Source organism: Pseudorca crassidens, chromosome 2 (genome assembly GCF_039906515.1).
Source record: "Pseudorca crassidens isolate mPseCra1 chromosome 2, mPseCra1.hap1, whole genome shotgun sequence".
Taxonomy (NCBI): Eukaryota; Metazoa; Chordata; class Mammalia; order Artiodactyla; family Delphinidae; genus Pseudorca; species Pseudorca crassidens.
This window is the reverse complement of record NC_090297.1, coordinates 15,627,911-15,646,159: the sequence shown is the minus strand read 5'-3', so window position 1 is coordinate 15,646,159 and position 18,249 is coordinate 15,627,911. Positions and strand designations below refer to the sequence as shown.

Here is an 18,249-nt window from a genome sequence, read left to right as displayed (position 1 = left end):
AATTCCCCCAAAAATATTCTTAGTCATGCCCTGTTTGTAATTAATTTTTTACAATTAGATAATAATGGTAGATCTGCCGCCGATCGCCTTTGGCATCAAGAAACTAAAAATCAATATGCACAAGTTATGTGGAAAGACCCTTTGACCTTTAAATGGCATGGACCCGATCCACTCCTCATCTGGGGGAGGGGATCCGCATGTGTATATAATACCAAAGAAGGTGGAGCGCGCTGGTTGCCTGAGCGCCTTATTAAACCTATAAGTTCTATAAAGTAATAAATTTTATCCAGGGCCCTTTTCCCTGAGATTGTATTTCTTTTTCTTTTTCAGAAAAAGATGGAGACCCTCCTAATATTGAAAGAGCGGCAGAGACGACATGAGTTATCCGTTGTGACCCTGATCCTGTCATCTTTGCTGGTTGTTGGACAGGCTGAAAGCACTCCCCACTTGCCTCAAAATTTAACCTGATACATTACCATCGCCTCGCCATTACAGACGCAGAACCAAAGGATGATTCTGGCTGCCCCTCCACTGGAGCGGCATGAAACAGAGACATGCCTACCCCCCTCTTTGATGGAGGGTATGGGTACCGAGTTGAGTGTGGCAGCAAAGCATGCACAAGGGAAAACGTGTATATATGTATATACAAGGTAATCTCTGTTATTCCCTGTGAGTATACCTGAATTATGATAGAGGTTGGTATCTAAACATTGTTTTTGGCTTTTAGTAGCTAAGATTATCTTTGGCTCTGCCTCTCCTCCCCAAAAGATACCAAGAGCCGATGAGTGTGGACACACATACCTTGTCCACGGGAGGATTCAGGTCACTACTCCCTCACTCGGTTAATGCCCACCTCCTTAAAAGAAATAAAAAGGGAGGAAATGTTGGGAGCCAAGAAGTTTTCGCCATTAGAAGATGGCCGACACCCTGCTTCTCTTCCTGATTTATGAGATAGAAGTTCGCGCCTAAAATGAAAGCCCGCGCACGCAGCACCAATGATGATTAGCCAAGTACTTCCCTCATTCTGAATCCCGCCCCCCTTTCTCTGCAGTGTATAAATACAGCTACCGCAGCAATAAAAGTTTGAGGCTTGATCAGGATTCTGTCTTGCCTCCATTCTTTCGCGTCTCCTGCCCTTCCCCCTTTTTTCAACCCCCACAGGTTCCTCCTCAGACTCACAAGGATTTGTCCTGCTGGTCGGGACTCCCGGGGACGCCCGGGGCCGTACACAGATTCCATGAGTAGATCTGATCACGTGATGGAAAAGCAGCAAAGGCAGCCTGCCCTTACCCCGGTCTGACTCAAATCCTGGGCAGACCAATTCTGTGTGGAGTGTTCCTCCAAGTGGAGTTGAGTTACCCATCGTGGGAGACACAGGAGCAGCACACCGTCTCTGCCTCAGGAAGTGGCATCTGGTTGGGAACACGAACACACACGTACCCAGATTCCGGATCTGAGGTCCACACTCGGTCCTAGCCTGGCTGGACTGAGACTGCCCCATGCTCTCCATCACCCGTGCCAGTTCCCACCTTCCATTTAAGGAGCCTCATCACCAGCAGGGTTGAAGGGGCTTAAACCGATCCGTGGGACTGAGGCTGGGGGTTGGAGGTGACTTGGAGACAAGGAACTGACCGTGGGGTTGTTGTGAATTTTGACTCAACCCTTATGCTCAGCCTCTAATCGTAGGCAGACAGCATTAGGCAGAGATCGTCTTGAGTAATTGCTCCTGGTGTTTTGAAATTCTGTGCGAGGCACTTGATAAGCATGAATGCTTGCAGTCCTGCAAAGTGGGTATTGTTCCCCCTGTTTTACAAGTGAGAACAGCGAGGTCCAGCAGCGTTACGTTTTGCCTACAGCCATGCATAGTCATGAGCCTGGCAATGTTAGACTCTCCAGGTATCAAGTATGTTTCTAAGATTTAGGGCGAACAAGCAGGGGAGGCTATATCACCCCTTTTTACAGCTTATGTGATTTGCTCAAGGCTATCAAGGTCTGACTATAAAGCCCTTTGCCTTTAGTCACATTGAAGCTGAGAGGCTAAGAGGGGAAATTGTTCAAGCAACAACTGAAGCCAGTCAGCACCTTGACAGTCACGAGTCACATCCCCTGGTTCTGTAGACCGCAGGCTGAGGCTTATCCTGGTGGAGCAGAAGCCAGGAGGCAGCTCTCTGGAATCCTAAGTCATTCAGAACGGTGATGGGAAATTCAAACAGCAAACAACGTGACAAACCAGGCCAGTCTCTGACACCCTTTGCAGCCCTGGTCCTAGGCTGGGTGTGGACAGATCTGATGGGGATGGTCCCGCAGGGCCTCGTGAACGCTCAGAGGCAGCGGCTGTCAGGTTGGTATCCTTGCCGGGCAATTGTTCACCTCAGAGCCATTGGCTAACTGTGTGCTCTGTGCCTGGGGTGCGGAAACAAATGATGCAGTCCCTGCCCTCGCTCAGAATTTTTTTTTTTTTTTTTCCGCGGTACGCGGGCCTCTCGCTGTTGTGGCCTCTCCCGTTGCGGAGCACAGGCTCCGGAAGCGCAGGCTCAGCGGCCATGGCTCAGGGGCCCAGCCACTCCGCGACATGTGGCATCTTCCCGGACCGGGGCACGAACCCGTGTCCCCTGCATAGGCAGGCGCACTCTCAACCACTGGGCCACCAGGGAAGCCCTGAGAATTGTCTTTTACGGTGTCCTTATTGTTTGAAAACGACTAAGCCCCACGGGTCGGATGGGTGCCTCTCGGCTGTTGGAGTGTTTGTGGTTCACAGAATGTCGCAGCTGGGATGGCCTTTGAGATTAGCCTGGTTAGAGCAGATTCCCTGACCATTCAAAATAAAGCAACCAAGGGCAGGGTATCCTTGCCGAAGGGGAGCCAAACAGAGAACACCTACCCCACAGAGCCTAGAATGATCTATTTAAAACACCAATGTGACCACGTCCCTCTTCTGCTTGAAGTCCTTCCCCTGGCTCCCTGTCACCTCCAGGGTCCAGCCCTGGTTCCTGCAAGGCGTATGAAGGCATGTGACCCAGCCCTTGGCCACCTCTCCAAGCCTCTCCACATCTGTCTCTCTCACACTTGTGGCTCCAGCCACACCGAGCCGATGAGCTTCCTTAAACACGTTGCTGTTCCTGCCTCCTAGCCTTTGCTATTGCCGAGTCCTGCCCCTGGCATTCTGGTCCTTTCTTGACCTTGCTAACATCTCCTCACCCTTCAAAACTCAGCTTTAGGTGTCCTCTCCAGAAAACCCTTCCCTGACTTTCCCCACGCAGGCGGGGTTAGGTGCCCCTCCCCTGAGATTCCATAATCCAGTCCTGTTCCTGCTCTGAACCCATGTCTCGGGCAGGAGCTGTATCTTATTTCTGCTCCAGCACAATTTTTTTAGGTCATCACTCTATACTCGTTAGAGCTAACATAAGGGCTTGCTCTTTGCTAGGTACCGGCGAAAGACTGGACGCGATCAATGTCATTTAATCCTCACTGTGAGCTATGTGTTTGTATTATTCTTACTTTAAGGAAAAAGAAGTCAAGGCCCAGAGAGGTCAAGTTGCTCGAGCACCCAAGAAAGACAGGATTTAAGTCCAGGCAGTCTGACTCCAGAGCCCGAGCCCTTAACCACTGAAAGTACATGGAATGAATGAGAAAACCAACGAATGAGATAGTGGATGCGGGGCCAGCAATCCTGGGAGGCTGCCTGTGGGAGTTGGTTTTTGGACCGGAGATGAGGGCCATGGCTTGGTTGTAAGGAACAAGGGAAGGGCCTCTCTGAGGGCCCAGATCCAAGATGGATTGTGTAAGAGAAACATCACGTCCAATGACCTGCCCAGAGCTTTGAGGGCTCTACACAGGAAAGTCAGGACAACGTCATTGCGTGGTGGTAAATGGTCCGGACTGGGAGCCCAGAGGCTGCCTTTCTCTCGGGTCCTGGCTCTGTTGCTGTGTGATCTTAATGGAGTGATGTAACCACTCTAGGCTTCACTTCTGTTTGTGAAAGGAGCAGATTGGATTAGACGCTCCCCAAGGCTCCACTCAGCTCTGCCATTTTGCATGTCTGTGACACAGCGAGTGGATGAGGAAGGAGGGAGAGCAGTTTCGAAGCCCTGAGATGAAGACCCTCTTCAGGCGAGCTGCCTGCTGCAGACTCAGAGCCACGTTCCCGGAAAGCCCGGGAGATCAGCACATTTTCTCTCTAATTAGATAGTGTTAACTTATCAATTTTGAATGAGCTAAGTTTCCATGTACGATGTCCTGAATCGCTCCCCGGGGTGCTCATTAGTCATTTCTCTTGCAGCTGCTGCCTTATTGTTCTTCAGATGCCAGCCGAGGGACCTGGCATTTCCCTTCCCCTAGAATGGGGCACGTGAGGCCAAGCCAGGGACACTGGCACTGGTCAGAGGGGCTGCCCAGGCCTGGGGGAGGGCCCTCAGCTCTCGACCTTTACCCTGTGTCCCTGCCAGAGCCACTGCCTCACATTAGGTGCCTCAAATCCAGATTCCTCTAGGATTGGGCTGTGACCCTGGAGGGCCACAGCTGAACTCAACAAGCACTTATTAAGCACCTAGTGCACCAGGCACCTTGGGTCTTGAACCTGAGTGGTCTCTAGGCTGGGGAGAGCGGGGTACATATGAAGTCATACTAATATTAACGTCCGAATTGCCATAACTTCAGCCTCCCCCTTCCATGGTCTTCCCTGGTGTTTAAGGTGCTTCATAGGATGGGGCTTCATTCATGCTTGCAGTAAGTTGGCTCACAGTCTGCATTTCTTCCTGCCCTTCCCCACCCCAGGGCTTGTGATGGGAGCCCGCTCATGCTGCAATCTCTACCACGACCTCCAGGTGGCGCTGTACTCCTATGGTTGAGGCCGCTGGAGGCCTTGCGGGAGAAACTGAGGTGGCGCTTCCGAGGGCGGGTGCAATTTTCTCTCTCCTGAGGCATGGGGCACAGGCCTGAGAGAAGAGCCTGAGAAGGACCCTGGGCTGCTGATCCCAGGTTCCGCGCACAGGCTGGGAAGGGGAGAAGCAGGAACGTTCTCTCTGGTTCCTTCCTTTCTCTGCCCAACACACCAGGAAGCCAGGTGCAGATGTGAAAATTCTGAGAAACCCAGAAAACTCAGGGGAAAAGAATCCTGCATTTCTCTCCCTATAATTTTCCAGGCATTCACATCTTTAAATATACTAACCATGATTTCTTTCAACAAAAAATGAGACATGCATAATGCATCGCATGTTCTTAAAATACCCAGATGACTTCACACTGGTAAAGGAGGCTTAAAAAAATTGTACGGCATAGATTTTGATTTTCTCCCCAGAAGCTTTCTTAGTGGAGAAATCCTGCTTCTCCCAGCCCGGCCCGCTTCCCTTGCTGTCCTCTCCTCTGCCCTGTCTTTGCCTTCCTCCCTCCCTCCTATGTGTCAAGTTTCTCTGTCCCCTTCTCGGCAAGGAAAGAGAACCGGGAACTGCTTTGCTTGGCAGTTCTGCCTCTCATCTGCCGCTGTTTGCCTCTTGCCTTTGAGTGTGCGAAAGTTTCTTCCTCTGCGTGTGGATCTGTCTTCCTCTCTGAGGCTGTTTTAGCTTCTCTCCTTCTGTTGGATGCTGTCTGTGAGTCTGTCTCTCCTCACATCTGTCTCCCCTGCACCTGGCTCCTACCCTCCCAGACGGCTCTCTCCTCCTTCCGGATCCCCTGCTCAGCCCAGCTTCTGGCGGGGCAGGGCGCGGAGGGCCTCTGTGCCCTGCGGTGGCCGCTCCCCCAGCTTCTACCCTTCCTACTACATAGGAAGTTCCTCTTCTAGGAAGAGAAAGCCCTTCTCTCGGCCCCCGCAGGCCCTGGAGGGCTTTGGGCAGTGGGACTCACTGCATGAAGCTGTCCCTTCCTCTTATCCTAGTGACCCAATCAGCATCTCATCTGATCCTCCCAATCTCCCCTTGAGGCTGATCTGGTTACCCCCACTTTACAGCTGAGAGGAATTCTGGCTCAGACAGTGAAGTGACTGCCTGGAGGTCACACAGGTAAGAAGGGGTGGAGCTGGGATTGAACTTCTGCTTTACCCTCATCTCACTTGCTGTCACCAGGTGCAGCGCACAGAGCTCTGAGCTGGTCCTTGGGAGACCTGGGGTCTCGGTCCTGGCTCTGTTTCCGATCGGGCAGCTCATCTTTCTCGTTTGGGGTTGACTTCTCCCCACCATGCAGTGGGAAAATGCCCCTCTCTGCCCTGCCAACCTTACAGGTTATCACGGATATCATATGATATTGCATCCGTGGTGGTGGTGGTGGGGGACGTGCTTGAATAACATCGTGTGGGAACCCAAGGGTCCAGAGCATGTCCAGTCCTCTCGCTGGGAACCTGAGCTCAGAGGTCAATGGCCACATCGTTCTGTCCAGGGTTGAGCCCACACAGGTCTGACCCCAGGTTTGGGGGAGAGTCAGGGTGAGGGTGCCTGGGTTTAAGGTGTAAAAATCTCTTCTGTTGTCACAGGATACTGGTGGGGAGTGTCGTTTACGGGATCCAGTCCTGCGTTCTTTATCTGAAGGGCCTTTGGGGTTCAGAGATCCGCTGGAAATTGCGCACACAATTTTCTGTATCTGGGAAAGAGAATCCATCTCTTTCATTAGATTCCCAGAGAGGTCCTCAGCCTGCAAGAGGCTTGGGCAGTGATTTACATCTCCTCAGTTTGTGGGTAGGTGGAGGTGCAGAGACTAGAAGAGGCTTGTCTCTGCGCACCCGACTCCCAGGTATCCTCAGAAAAGTGGTGTCACCCAACAGTTGTGAGCTCGGCCTGGAGTCAGACCTGCTGCCTCTCCTGGGCTGTGCTGCTTTGGGCTCGTCACTCAACTTCTCTGGCCTCAGAGCCCCTAAGGAGGACATAGAGAGAGATGACAATCCCAGCCACCTTCTGCGGTTGTCAAGCATGGGAATGTATTCCCGGGGCGTGGGAAGCGCTTCATAGAGATTGGGTGGGAGAGTGGCAGTCAGAGGGCTACCGTTTCTGAGCCTGATGGAGTCAGTTCCTCCTTAGTCCCCATTAGTGGTCGCGAGTTGCTTAGCTCATTTTCTGGTGAGGTCAGGGGCTCTTCAGTCAGGGGACTTCAGGCCTCTCGGGAGCCTGGGTGGGAGAAACCTGGTATGCAGAGCCCAGGCTCTGGAGCCAGACCACGGTCCCCAGCCTCCTGAGCCTCCACCATTTGTCCATGAGGCTAGCATTGTACCTGCCCTCGTCTGCACCCCTGCCCCGCCGGAGTCGTGCCGACATGGCCATGGTGCCTGGCCTCTCGGCTCTCCTCTCCTCCTGGCCTGGGCCTGAGTGAGGCAACTGCTTCCCAGGGTGACACGGAGCCCCAGCACCTCCCACCTGCTCGTTCGGGGCTGGTCTCTCAGAGGTCCTAGGACCACACCCCACCGCCATCCTCTGTGTGAGGACATGCAGTGACTGGGGTGGGGGGAGGACAGTGCAGTTGGGACACTGGTGATCCCTTCTCACGTCCTGGTGAGATTAAGTTCCTCAGCTCCCCCCAGGTGTCCTCACTATTTCTGAAGTTTTCCTAAAGAGCTCATGGGACTCTCACTTTGTGGGTTATTGGTATAATAAAATCTTAAAAAAAATTACCCTCGGACCTCTTTAGTTTAAAGGAACCCAGCAGACTTCATCGTTGAAAAAAGCCATTTTATTTTGTGACTGACTGATTGTGTGTGCGGCTGGAGCTTCCCTCCAGATACAGTCCCGAGCTACAGTGAGAAGCAGGGGTGTGAGACCCTGAGCAGGAGACCTGGCTCCAGCCCGCCCCATGGGCACCCCTTTCCCCACCTGTGACGGGAGGAGGTGGGCCTAGATGAACTCTAGGGCTGGTTTCATGCGGAGGCTTCTAGAACTCTGGGCATTCTTTGGAGACCCTCTGGGGAGTATGAGGGGCCCGAAGGGGGGCGTCCTGAGCCCCTATCTCCCCAGCAGCTTGCCCTTTATCTACTTTTTATCTCTGGAGGTTCCTTGTAAGATTTTATTTGAAGAAAGGGTCTTGGTAATTAAATAAAAAAAGCAAACTTTTGGGGGGAAGGGCTCTGCCTGCCACAAAAGTCCTGCACAACTGTTTGCTGAATGTAGGGAAGGTGAGTGAACTATTCTTGGGTTGTTTCTTGATTCTAGGTCTGAGCTACCCCCAGTCGGCTAACATGCTTTTCTCTCACTGTGTGTGTTTGTGCATGTGTGTGTGCACGCACACAGGCGTGGTGCGGAGGTGGGCTGCAGAAGCCTTGCCTTTCAAGGCGGGTGGGGAACGGGCTGCACCCAGGTTCCAGTCCCCGAGGTGAGAGGCGTGGGGGTGATGTGGGTTTTTATCTGGCCTGGTTCAGAGTGGTAGTACCCTTCTGGAGGCCACTTAGACTCTCTGGAGGTGACCAGCTGGCCGTTGCCATGACACCGCATCCTGGCCTCCCCTGCTGGGCCATCGAGGGTCTGAGCCAGTCCTGGCAAGGCTCAGCATTCCCAGCACTCCACCCCATGGGTTACTGGGCCTGAGCTGCCAGCAGATGCCCTGCACCCAGGGCTGAGACACCACCATCTTCTCTAAGTCTCGCCATTACCCTCTGATGCCATGGCCTGTGACTCAGTTTCCCCATCTGGGTAGGAGGGAGGGGAAGGGAATAAGGGGAGCAAATGCACACGGAGCATCTGTTTTATGCGGAGACCCATCTGGGGCTGACTTTCCCTTTTTCCATCCCATCGACACTAGTGCAGGGTTCAGGGCACAGCAGGGCCTTGCAAATATGTATTTTTAACCCTGGAACATCTGTGCTGGAGTCCCAGGGTTTGGTAAAGGAGATTTCAGGTGAGGTTTGAAGGAGAAACCCCCCCACCTTTGCCTCAAACAGGTTTTATCTACTTTAGATTTGAGAGATCTGGTTGATTTTGTAGCTGAAAAAAATGTGATTTTTCTCCAAGTTTCCCATTTTGTGATGTAGAGTCAGAGGCCTAGAGGCGAGAATCAGCTCATTCAAGGTCACAAAGAGAGTCAACAGGTAATAATAAGAACTATGTTTACTGAGGACTTACTGTGTGCCAGGCATACGATACATGTATAATCTTCCCTAGAACGAACCACCGAGTAGAAATCATTATTACCCCCATTTGACAGATGAGGAAACTGAGGCACGATGAGGCAAAATAACCACAGAGTTGGGAAATGACAGAGTAGGAACTTGATCTTGGCTGCCCAGTGAAGGCCATCCCCGTCACCCTGGCCTACTTCACTAGACTGTGTACCGCCAGGTTTCCTTGATGCGTGGTGGGGAAAGTGGTCTCCACTCCTGCCTTACTTGGTCCGTTCCTCCATCTGGACCTGGCATCTTCAACACAGCCCTGGGCATCTGGCTCACAGCCAGCCTCTTGGCTTTGTGGGGCAAGGCAGGGATGGAGCCCCAGGGTACGTGAGTGCATCCAGGTCTAGGGCTCCAGAGTAAAGCATGGCCCACTGAAGGATGAACAAATGGAGGACCGAGTGAGGCATTTGAAATGGAGACAGTTGGGAGGGGTGGAGGTGGAGGAATACCATACTGATTCACACTTTCCCTCGCAGAGCTGCGTGCCCTTGGAGGCATCACTTAGCCTTCAGGAACCTTGTCTGTAAAATGGGTCTGACTGTCCCAGTCCTGCCACTTCTGGAGGCTAAAGGGAGCCTCTAGGAAGGGAACAGTCATGGTAATGCCTTTCTGACAGTAAAATGCCATGTGCCTGAGAGGAATGTGTGGGTAAGGGGCTGGGTATTGAGTTAGGAAGGTGTGGTGCTGCCACCTTTAACCTTATTTGGAACAAGGAAAGGTAAACATGCAAACAGATGGGGTGTAAAACCCAGCTTCTCTTTTTGCTCTCAGTTGCTGTGTGTGCAGGGATTCGTCAGCCCTCTCTGTGCCTTTCTGCGGACCTTCAGTACAGGAGGACTGTGGTAGCTACTCAGCGTGAACACTGCTTTGTTACTCGGCAGTAAAGAAGGAGCCAGAGGAGTGTGAGATTAGTGGAGTGGTCTCAGCCCTGCAAGCTGTCACCACTGCGGGATGTCCCCTATAGGGGCCCGGAATCACAGCTGGGAAAAGTGGCTTCTCCTGGTTCCATCGGTAGCCTGTGACCTCGGCAAGTCACATACTCTTTCCGCTAACGGTTAAACAGGCATGCACTGTCTCCTCTTTCTACCTCAAAAGGTGTTTATTTTGAGAAGCAAGGTCGATAATGGATGTGAAGATGCTTTGGGGTGTGGTGGGGAGGAATAGAAAGACTGATACAAATGTAAGAGCTTCTTGTAACAATCATCCTGCTTGTTATGCTTTTGTTTTCTCTTCCAGCACTTGGCCTGGTGTTAACCTCAAAGCAAACACTTGGAAAAGCCTTAATGAATGGAGACAGGTTGCTTGTGGAGTGGAGCAAAGGAGGCCAGAGACCTGCTGCTTATGCCACTGACAAGCTGTGGGATTTGGAGAAAGCCCCTGACCCTCTCTGGGCTTCAGTTTCCCCATTTCTAAATGAAGGAGGCTGGACTGGGTCCTCCTTAAGGATCCTCCCAATTCTTACGGCTCTGAAATGGGAATGAATGAAGTGCTACTGTTCTTTCTCCCTCATTAAGTCATTTCGCAAATGTTTAGTGCACCTCCTTGCTCAGCCAGGCCCTGAGAGCCTGATGCTAGCTAGCCCCATGTCCCATTTTACAGCTGAGATCATGGAAGTTCAGAGAAGGGATGTGACTTGCCCAAAGTCACACAGCTAGCAAATGACAAGGCTGAGATTCAAACCCAGGCCTGAATCCAAAGGTCATGCCTAGTCCATCTGCATCCCGGTTTCTCAGCCCCTTCCTCGCCTCTCCCCAGGGTGCCTGGCCTCTGGAGGCCTGGGATCCCCTTTACACAGTTTGGGGGAGGGGCTGGGCTGGCTCCTCTCAGGCAGCCTCTCTACCATATGTTTTGTCACTAAAAAACACCTCCCCCCTTCCGTCCAGCCCACCACTCACCCAGAGTCCTAGATTTAAGGTGCGAGTGAACCTGAGGATGCTCTTTCGCTATTGGTGGGACCCCTTGCAGGGCAGCTGGTGGAGCCAGTTGAGACTCACCAGGGGACCAAGATGTGTTTCCTTGCCCTGCCTTCAGCAAACTGCATGACCTTGGGATGGCTGCCTCTTTCTGCGGTCAGGCTGGTCCTGCCGCGTGAAGGCGGTCTCCAGGGGGAGAGCAGGTGCTATCGGCGCTGGGCGGGGATAACGAGCCCTCCTCGCGCACCTTGCCCCCTCGGAGTTACCATCTGCTCGGCAGACGCGCCTCCCAGGACCCTGGGGTTGCCCCAGTCTCCCTCCCGGGATCCAGAGCCCGCTCCTCGGCTCAGAAGCCTCAGTCTCTCCCCAGGGCTCGTGGCAGTTGCTGGAAGGGAGGTCCCCAGGGGCAGAGAGCTGCAGGCCCGGGACGTCCCCGGCAGAGGCAGTGGACGCCAAGAGCCGGGCATCCCTGGTGAGGCCGGCGTAAGAAGGCGCTCCCCGCTCCTCGGGGAGGCTGGGCTGCCCTCCCCACCCCCCATCCGCCTCCACCCCGAGGCCCCGCGGGAGCCCGAGTCGAGAGACCTGGCTGGGAGCAGGGCCTTCCAGGGCGAACCGAGTGGGAGAGGGAGGGTGTGAGGCCCAAGGGGCCGGGCCCTGAGAGTCTAGAGTGGGGCGCAAATGTGATGGGGGCAAGGGGTTCCCCGGTTGGCGCCGGCGGGGGAGACCGTGTCCGAGGGTCGCCGAGTGCCCTCCGACCTCTACCCCAGCATCTGGCCTCCGGGGAGACCTGCATCCATCTGTCCTTCCCCACGTGTGCGTCGTAGGTTCCCCTTCCCGCTCCCGGAATCCCCACTCCCCCCAGCTCTCCGCGGGAGGCAGAGCCGGTGGCAGGTCCCGCGCGGAGCCGCCGCGCACCGCCTCGGGACCCGGTAAACACCCCGCGAGAGGAGGCGGCGCCCGGAGGCCGCCGGGCCGGGGCGGGGCTCACGGGGGGCCCCTCAGCTCGGGCGGGACGCGGGTGCTGGGGGCGGGGGCAGGAAGCTAGCCGCGGCCCGGGCCGGCCTGCGCTGCCCTGTGACGTCGCTCGGCTTCCAGGGATCTGTCCCCGCGGCCCGGGTCCCCTCCGCCCCGCCCTCCTCCTGCCCTCCTCCCGCCCCCCGCGGCCTCGCCTCCGAGCCGCGGCCGGCATTTCTCGCTCGCAGCTCGCCCGCTGGCTGGCTCTCGGTCCCGGCCTCCTTCTCCTCCCTCTGACTCTCCTCCTTCCCTCTCCGACCCTCTTTCTCTTTCTCCCCTCTCCCTCTCCGATCCTGATCTAGTCGTTCCCTCCGCCCTTTCTTCTCCTCCCTCTTGCCTTCCTCTCTCTCTTTCGGTCGATTCCCCTGCCTCTCATTCTCTCTGTGTCTCTGCTTCTCTCCCCGTTTCCCTCTCGGTTTCTCTCTTCCCCCTCCCTCCCTCCGGGCTTCTCTCCCACCCCCCACCCGTGCCCTCCCTCCACCCTCGCTCCCCTCCCCCTCCACCCCTCGCAGCCCAGCCGCTCGCAGCTCCCCAGTCAGCCTCCCCGAACCAGCGCCGCCGCCGCCCGCACTCGCCGCAGGACCGGCCTGCCCGGCTTCCCGGGGTGCGCCCTCCTCGGCCCCGCGCCCTCGGGGCTCGCTGGCACAGCCTCCTCCCCCGGCTCACGGCCCCGCCCGGCCCGGCCCCAGCCCAGCGCCCGAGCGCGCCGAGGATGTGAGTCCTGCTAGCCTCTGCCGGAGCAGCAGCCACTCGCGCGCCGCCGAGCCGGAGCGCAGCGCAGCGCAGCCTCGGGCGCTCGCGGGGTCGCTCGGGCCGGCTGCGCGCTCCTGCCCCAGCGGCGCCCTCCGGCCTCTCGCCGGCGCCAGCGCCGCCGCAGCCCGCGGGCGGTCCTCGGCCGGCCGTCCCCGGCCCCAGCGCCGCTGACCCTGTCCGCCGCGGGCGGGGACGCGGGCGGAGGAGGTGCCGCCGCGGAGCCCCCGGACGCGACCATGTCGGAGGTGCTGCCCTACGGCGACGAGAAGCTGAGCCCCTACGGCGACGGCGGCGACGTGGGCCAGATCTTCTCCTGCCGCCTGCAGGACACCAACAACTTCTTCGGCGCCGGGCAGAACAAGCGGCCGCCCAAGCTGGGCCAGATCGGCCGGAGCAAGCGGGGTGAGTTCGCGGCCACCTCCTCCGACACCCGTTTTCCGGGCACCCAGGCCTGGCGGAGGTTTGCGGGGTTTTCCCGCACCCGGGAGCCCGTTCCGACCCACTAACATCTCATCGCGCAGAATTGGACCGGGGGGGGGATCCCGCACTGCGGGTTCAGCTCCGGCTGGCCTCGGGAACCCCTCCCCCTCAGCTAGATCCTCGTTGGGGTCACCCAGGGGGCGTGGCTGCATCTCGCTGCAGCAGGGACTGAAAGGTTATATCCCGGTTCCCAAAGTTTGATTTTTTGATTTATACCCTACCCCCGCCCCTTTTGCGCCCCTTTTGCGCAGTGTAGTAGCAGCTGAACTCGATCTACAACCCGGGGTGGGGGAGTCCTAGGGCTCCCCGGGGACGGCGTGGGGAAGGGCTGGTTCCGGCGGGGAAGGCGAGGGGCTTTCGGATCACACCGGCTTTTCATTGTTCCTTGGCAGGGGGAGGGGGTTTGCCGAGCCTGGGCGCTCGGCGCAGGAGCTAGAAAAGCCCCGTAGAGACTGGGACGCGCGGGGGCTCTAAGAGGAGCTCCAGAGGCGCGGGGACAATGAGAAAGACCGATAGCTGCCGTGAGAGACTGAGACGCAGAGATAGGGAGGAAGGCGGAGGGGGGAAGTAGCGGGGAGGCCGAGATGGGCAGAGACCGAGACAAAGCTAAGGAGAGAGAGAGTCAGAGCCGGAAAGACAGCGAGCCAGGAACGCAAGTCTGGGGAGGACAGAAAAGCAGCTGAAACAATGAGGGCAACCGACACCCCGGACACAGAGAGAGGCCCAGAGACCTCGACAGGTGACCGTCGCGCCGGGAGACTGATGGAGGGACCGAGGAAGGCGAGGCTAGGTAGAGATAGTGAGAGAGGTGAAGGACGCAGAGAGGCAGATGCGGAGAGGCGGGCGAGCCGCCGGCGGGCAGCGAAGGGAGGCTCCGACCTCTGTAGCTGCGAGTGCGGAGAGGCCAAGTCAGCCCGCTGGCAGCGCGGAGGGGGGCTCCCGGCCCAAGCGAGGCCAGAATCCCCGACGGGCTGCGCGCTGTGCAACCGGCCCCTGGCGTCCCTCCTCGCTCAGCGCACCTCAGCACCCCGCCTCGGCTACCGGCGCTGCGCTCGGGGCACCCGGGAGGATCCCAGGCCCGGAGCCCGTGGCTCCTCCCTCCCCTCCCTCTCCCGCCCAGGAGCCTTTTTTCCAAATAAATGCGCCCTCCAGGGTGGGTGGGGGCCGGGGTGAGGACCAGGCCGGTGCGCGCCTAGGCTGCCACCAGGGCTGCGGGATTTGTGCTCTCTTCGCTTCCTCTTCTCAGGACCATGCTGGGACGCGGCCTGGGGGAGGGGGAGTGGTTGAGAGGAAAGCAGCAGAGGGACCCCTGGCCGAGCAGAAGAGGATGGGGGCTGTGTTAGCACGCGTGGAGACCCCTTCCCTCTCCTTTCCTCAGTCTACCCGCCCCTCCGACCCGGGCGTAAAGCGAAACTTAGGGACCCCTGGCTAGGCCCAAGAGCGCTCACCTCTCCTTTTCTCCCCCTTTTTTTGCAGTTGTTATTGAAGATGATAGGATTGATGACGTGCTGAAAAATATGACAGACAAGGCACCTCCTGGTGTCTAACTCCCCTAAAGACAATGAGTTAAGGGAGAGAATAAGAATGAGAACGGCGATATCAGTTATTGGCAAAAAGCATGAAAAGAGAAAGCACTTTGAAATTTATTACTAGCTTGCTACCCACGATGAAATCAGCAACCTGTATCTCGTGTCAGGCCGGGAGACAGATGAGGCGTGAGAAGAAGGCTCTGGGCTTCTTTGCAAAGATAAAAATTAAAAAGAAATTTTTAAAAATTAAAAAAATCACTATATATATATATACATAAAGAAATAAAAAGAGAAGTCTCAGTTGCAGCTATTTGTCAAAATTAATATCCATTTCTTTTTCTATACAGTGAATATTGCGCAATTATAGATCTGGTTTTTGAACCACTTAAATAATGAAGCAGCAACACCGGGTGTTTTGAGGTGTTGGCATTCTTCGCTGATTTGGCTGTTCCCAATGTTTACATTATTTAATCTTGCAAAAATGATTCTGTGCACTTGGATGTGAAATGCTGTCCAGTTTTATTTTTTTATGTTGTTATCCTTGGATGTACAAAAAAAAATCAGAAAATGATCTCTATAGATATTGCATTCTATTTTGGTCATCTTTTGAAGTTATCAAGAATGTGTTTAAAACAAGACGAGAACTTTTCTAAGGAATCATACCTAGAAAATAATCATCGCTTTATTTTAAAATGAATTGTAAAGCTTGTGTTTCTTTGTTGCTGCGAGCTATTTGCCCAAGTTAATGCAAATGAACACATTTTATATGTCAGGAAAAAAAAACCACAAAAAAAACAAAGAAAAAAAAATGCTTGAGCTTTTTCTAACCTCTTCCTGCAGTCTGTTGTGTGAGCAGCCTGTTTTTTTCTCTAATATTGTGTCCGTTTATTCTCTTTAATGGACTGTAAAAAAATGTAATCACAAGAGTGCCAAATATCTTGAAATGCCAAAAGGCATTTTGGTTTCTTTTCTTTTCCCTGTGCTCTGAGTTCACGTAAAGGAATGCTTGGAGTGTCTTTTTCTGTTATTTATAGGGGTTCTCTTAGGGCACACCAGCTGCCTGTTTTGCATGGTATTTGCAAAAATGCCTCTTGCGTGAGGAATCTTTTCCCGTTTTTTTGTTTGCAACTTTGGACCTCAAGAGGTTTCTTCCTTTCCCTACCCTGTTGCCTCTTTTCTTAATTCAATATTCTGTATGTTGCACCTTTAACCAGCACACAGGGCTATTTCTTCAATGTACAATAAAAGAACTGTTCCTGTGTCTCACTCTCTTTTCTCGGCTTTGGTTCCAGGGAGCTTGCTTTTTGTCTGCTGGTTGCAGATGGGAAGGCGGGAACGGTAGCTTTGGTCTGTGAGGCGAAAAGGTGGTGTGGAGGCCACCGTGGGTTGGGCTCAGGTGATAGGAAAGAAGCTGGAGTGGCAAGGCCATCCCTGGAGGGCAAGTGCGTCCAGTTTGGATTTGCGTTGGGCTCTCCCAACTTCTGTTGGGTTTCTGCCATCCCTGGTGGGGTGTGGGGAGAAGGAGGCTGGTGTGCTGGTTGGCAGGGAGTCAGCCTCGTGAAAGGCAAAGTTTGGAGGCTGGCAGGCTTGGATTCAAATCCCAGCTCCTTCACTTCCTAGCTCTATGGATTTGAGCAAGTCCCTTCACTTCTTCAGGCCTCAGTTTCCAAATCTGTGAAGTGGGGTTAATGCAGCTCCTACCTCGAAGGTTGTTGGGAAGATTCACACAGCACCCAGCACATAGTAGCACTCAGCATCAGATGCCCAGGTAATCCTTCATCCTGGGCCACCCGTCCTCAAGGGCAGGGCTGAGGAGGACCTATGCTCTTTGCCCTGCACCTTTGTCTTCCTGAGTTCACAGGTCCTTCCTGGAGGGATGAGCCTGGTCCTCTGGGGCCCACAGCCCGATTGGATTTGTCTCAGGCTTCCCCAATCACCGCTCAAAAAGTCTCGTTATGAAAAAAAATTCTCAGCCCCTTGTTGGGCTCAGGACAGTTAATGGCAGCGGAGCAGGCCCCTGGGGGAGGAGGGGTTGGGAGAAGGATTTTGGCTGAAGAAAGGCTGGGAGAGTTTTTTTTCTCCTGGGCCGCTTGGCATCCAGGAGTCCCGGTGCCGCCGGGAGCTTTTAATGTGTTTGTTGTAAAACTGTCAGTCGGGGAGTCACAACACAGCTCACAGTGACAGGAGCCTGAGTGTGACTCAGACATCAGGTAAGACAGGCCTGGGTGGGGAGAAGGAAGGGGCGCTCCAGAGGGCCTGTGGGGAGGGGGGTGATGTCTCAACCCCCTTCTCAGGGGTGGAGGCCCAGAGCCTCAGGGGGACCCAGTGGAGTCCCTATTAGGCATCATCGGGAAGGCAGGCAAGCTGGAGCTGGCGGTGTCTGCAGGACGATGGGGGTGGGGTGCCAGCTGGATTTTCCCAGGCGTGTGACCCTGTTCCCAAACCTGGCTCTCCTCCCCGCTGACCCCAGAGAGTCCCAGTGCTCGGAGCCGTTGGGCCTTTAGGTACCACGGAGCCCAGCTTTCCCCTGTGCTCTGTCCGCATGAAGGTTGAGGGGCCGCCTGGCAGAGCTAGGGGCCGGGCCCACCCTCTGTGCAGCGTCAATTTGCCAAGAGGAGAAGGAACCAAATGAAAAGATTCTTTCAGAAGACAGGTGTCTGTCCGCACCCAGGAGTCATTACCGCTTACCTGATCAAAGCGCCGTGCAATTACAAAGCGCTTTCCGTTCCAAGCCTCACATAATCAGCCCAGCAACCCTGGAAACCCACAGCCCCTACCTCTCTTTAGGAGGTGAGGAAATCGACACCCCAGAGGGGCTAAAAGACCGGGCACAACAGCCATACTCACTGAGCTCTTACTGCAGGCCCGGCTCGAAACGGCTCTATGAAGCAGGTGTTACCTGTGTCCTGATGATACAGGAGAAACCAGGGCTTGGAGGCATTAGGTAACTTGTATGAGGTCACTCAGCTGGTAAGTCGGGAAGCACTCTTGAACCCAGAGTCCGGGCTCCAGGATGGGGCTGCAGAGTCACCTGTCCCCAGACCCAGGCTCAGTCCCAGCTGCAGCCATTGTCCTTCAGCTTTAAATATCCTTTTGTTGGTTTATTGTTCTGAGCCTGGGCTCTCCCGCTCTTCTGCCAACAGACAACTGACTGCATCAGGGGTCAGAGGGAGGCAGAGCATCTTAGCTGACCACTTGGATGTGGTCAGCTAAGACCTGGAGCTGCCCTCTGCTGGGAATGGGGGAGCACGGGAGCCCTTGGTGAGGCTCGGGTCCATTTTAATAAGTGATGTATTAAAAGGTTCCTGCTGGAGGCCACCCCACCAGCCGAGGCAGGATTCTCTGGGAAGACAGAATCTGCCTTTCCCGCAGATTCCGATCAGCAACAGAAGAATATAAATCTTTTAAATATACTCGAACATCGGGGTAAACATTTGTTGAGAAGGCACTTTAGGGACTGGGCAGATATCAAATTATACCAAGT

The 18,249-nt window shown here is 55.0% G+C and overlaps 2 protein-coding genes and 1 long non-coding RNA gene across 3 annotated transcripts; all 3 read left to right on the top strand.

The window, feature by feature from the left end:
• Positions 1-4,939: 4,939 nt before the first annotated feature.
• On the top strand, positions 4,940-10,585 carry LOC137216581 (uncharacterized). Its single transcript, XR_010939830.1, has 3 exons — positions 4,940-5,585; positions 5,870-5,993; positions 10,313-10,585. It is a non-coding gene; the product is annotated as an uncharacterized lncRNA (long non-coding RNA).
• Positions 10,586-11,008: 423 nt separating this feature from the next.
• Positions 11,009-12,927, top strand: LOC137220240 (nematocyst expressed protein 3-like). Its single transcript, XM_067729996.1, has 3 exons — positions 11,009-11,025; positions 11,852-12,007; positions 12,516-12,927. Exons 1-3 carry the CDS (start codon positions 11,009-11,011, stop codon positions 12,925-12,927), a joined length of 585 nt encoding a protein of 194 aa, XP_067586097.1.
• Positions 12,038-16,031, top strand: CAMK2N1 (calcium/calmodulin dependent protein kinase II inhibitor 1). The gene is made up of 2 exons (XM_067722673.1): positions 12,038-13,158; positions 14,713-16,031. The coding sequence occupies exons 1-2, from the start codon at positions 12,993-12,995 to the stop codon at positions 14,781-14,783; spliced, it is 237 nt and encodes a 78-aa protein (XP_067578774.1). The 5' UTR covers positions 12,038-12,992; the 3' UTR covers positions 14,784-16,031.
• Positions 16,032-18,249: the final 2,218 nt, after the last annotated feature.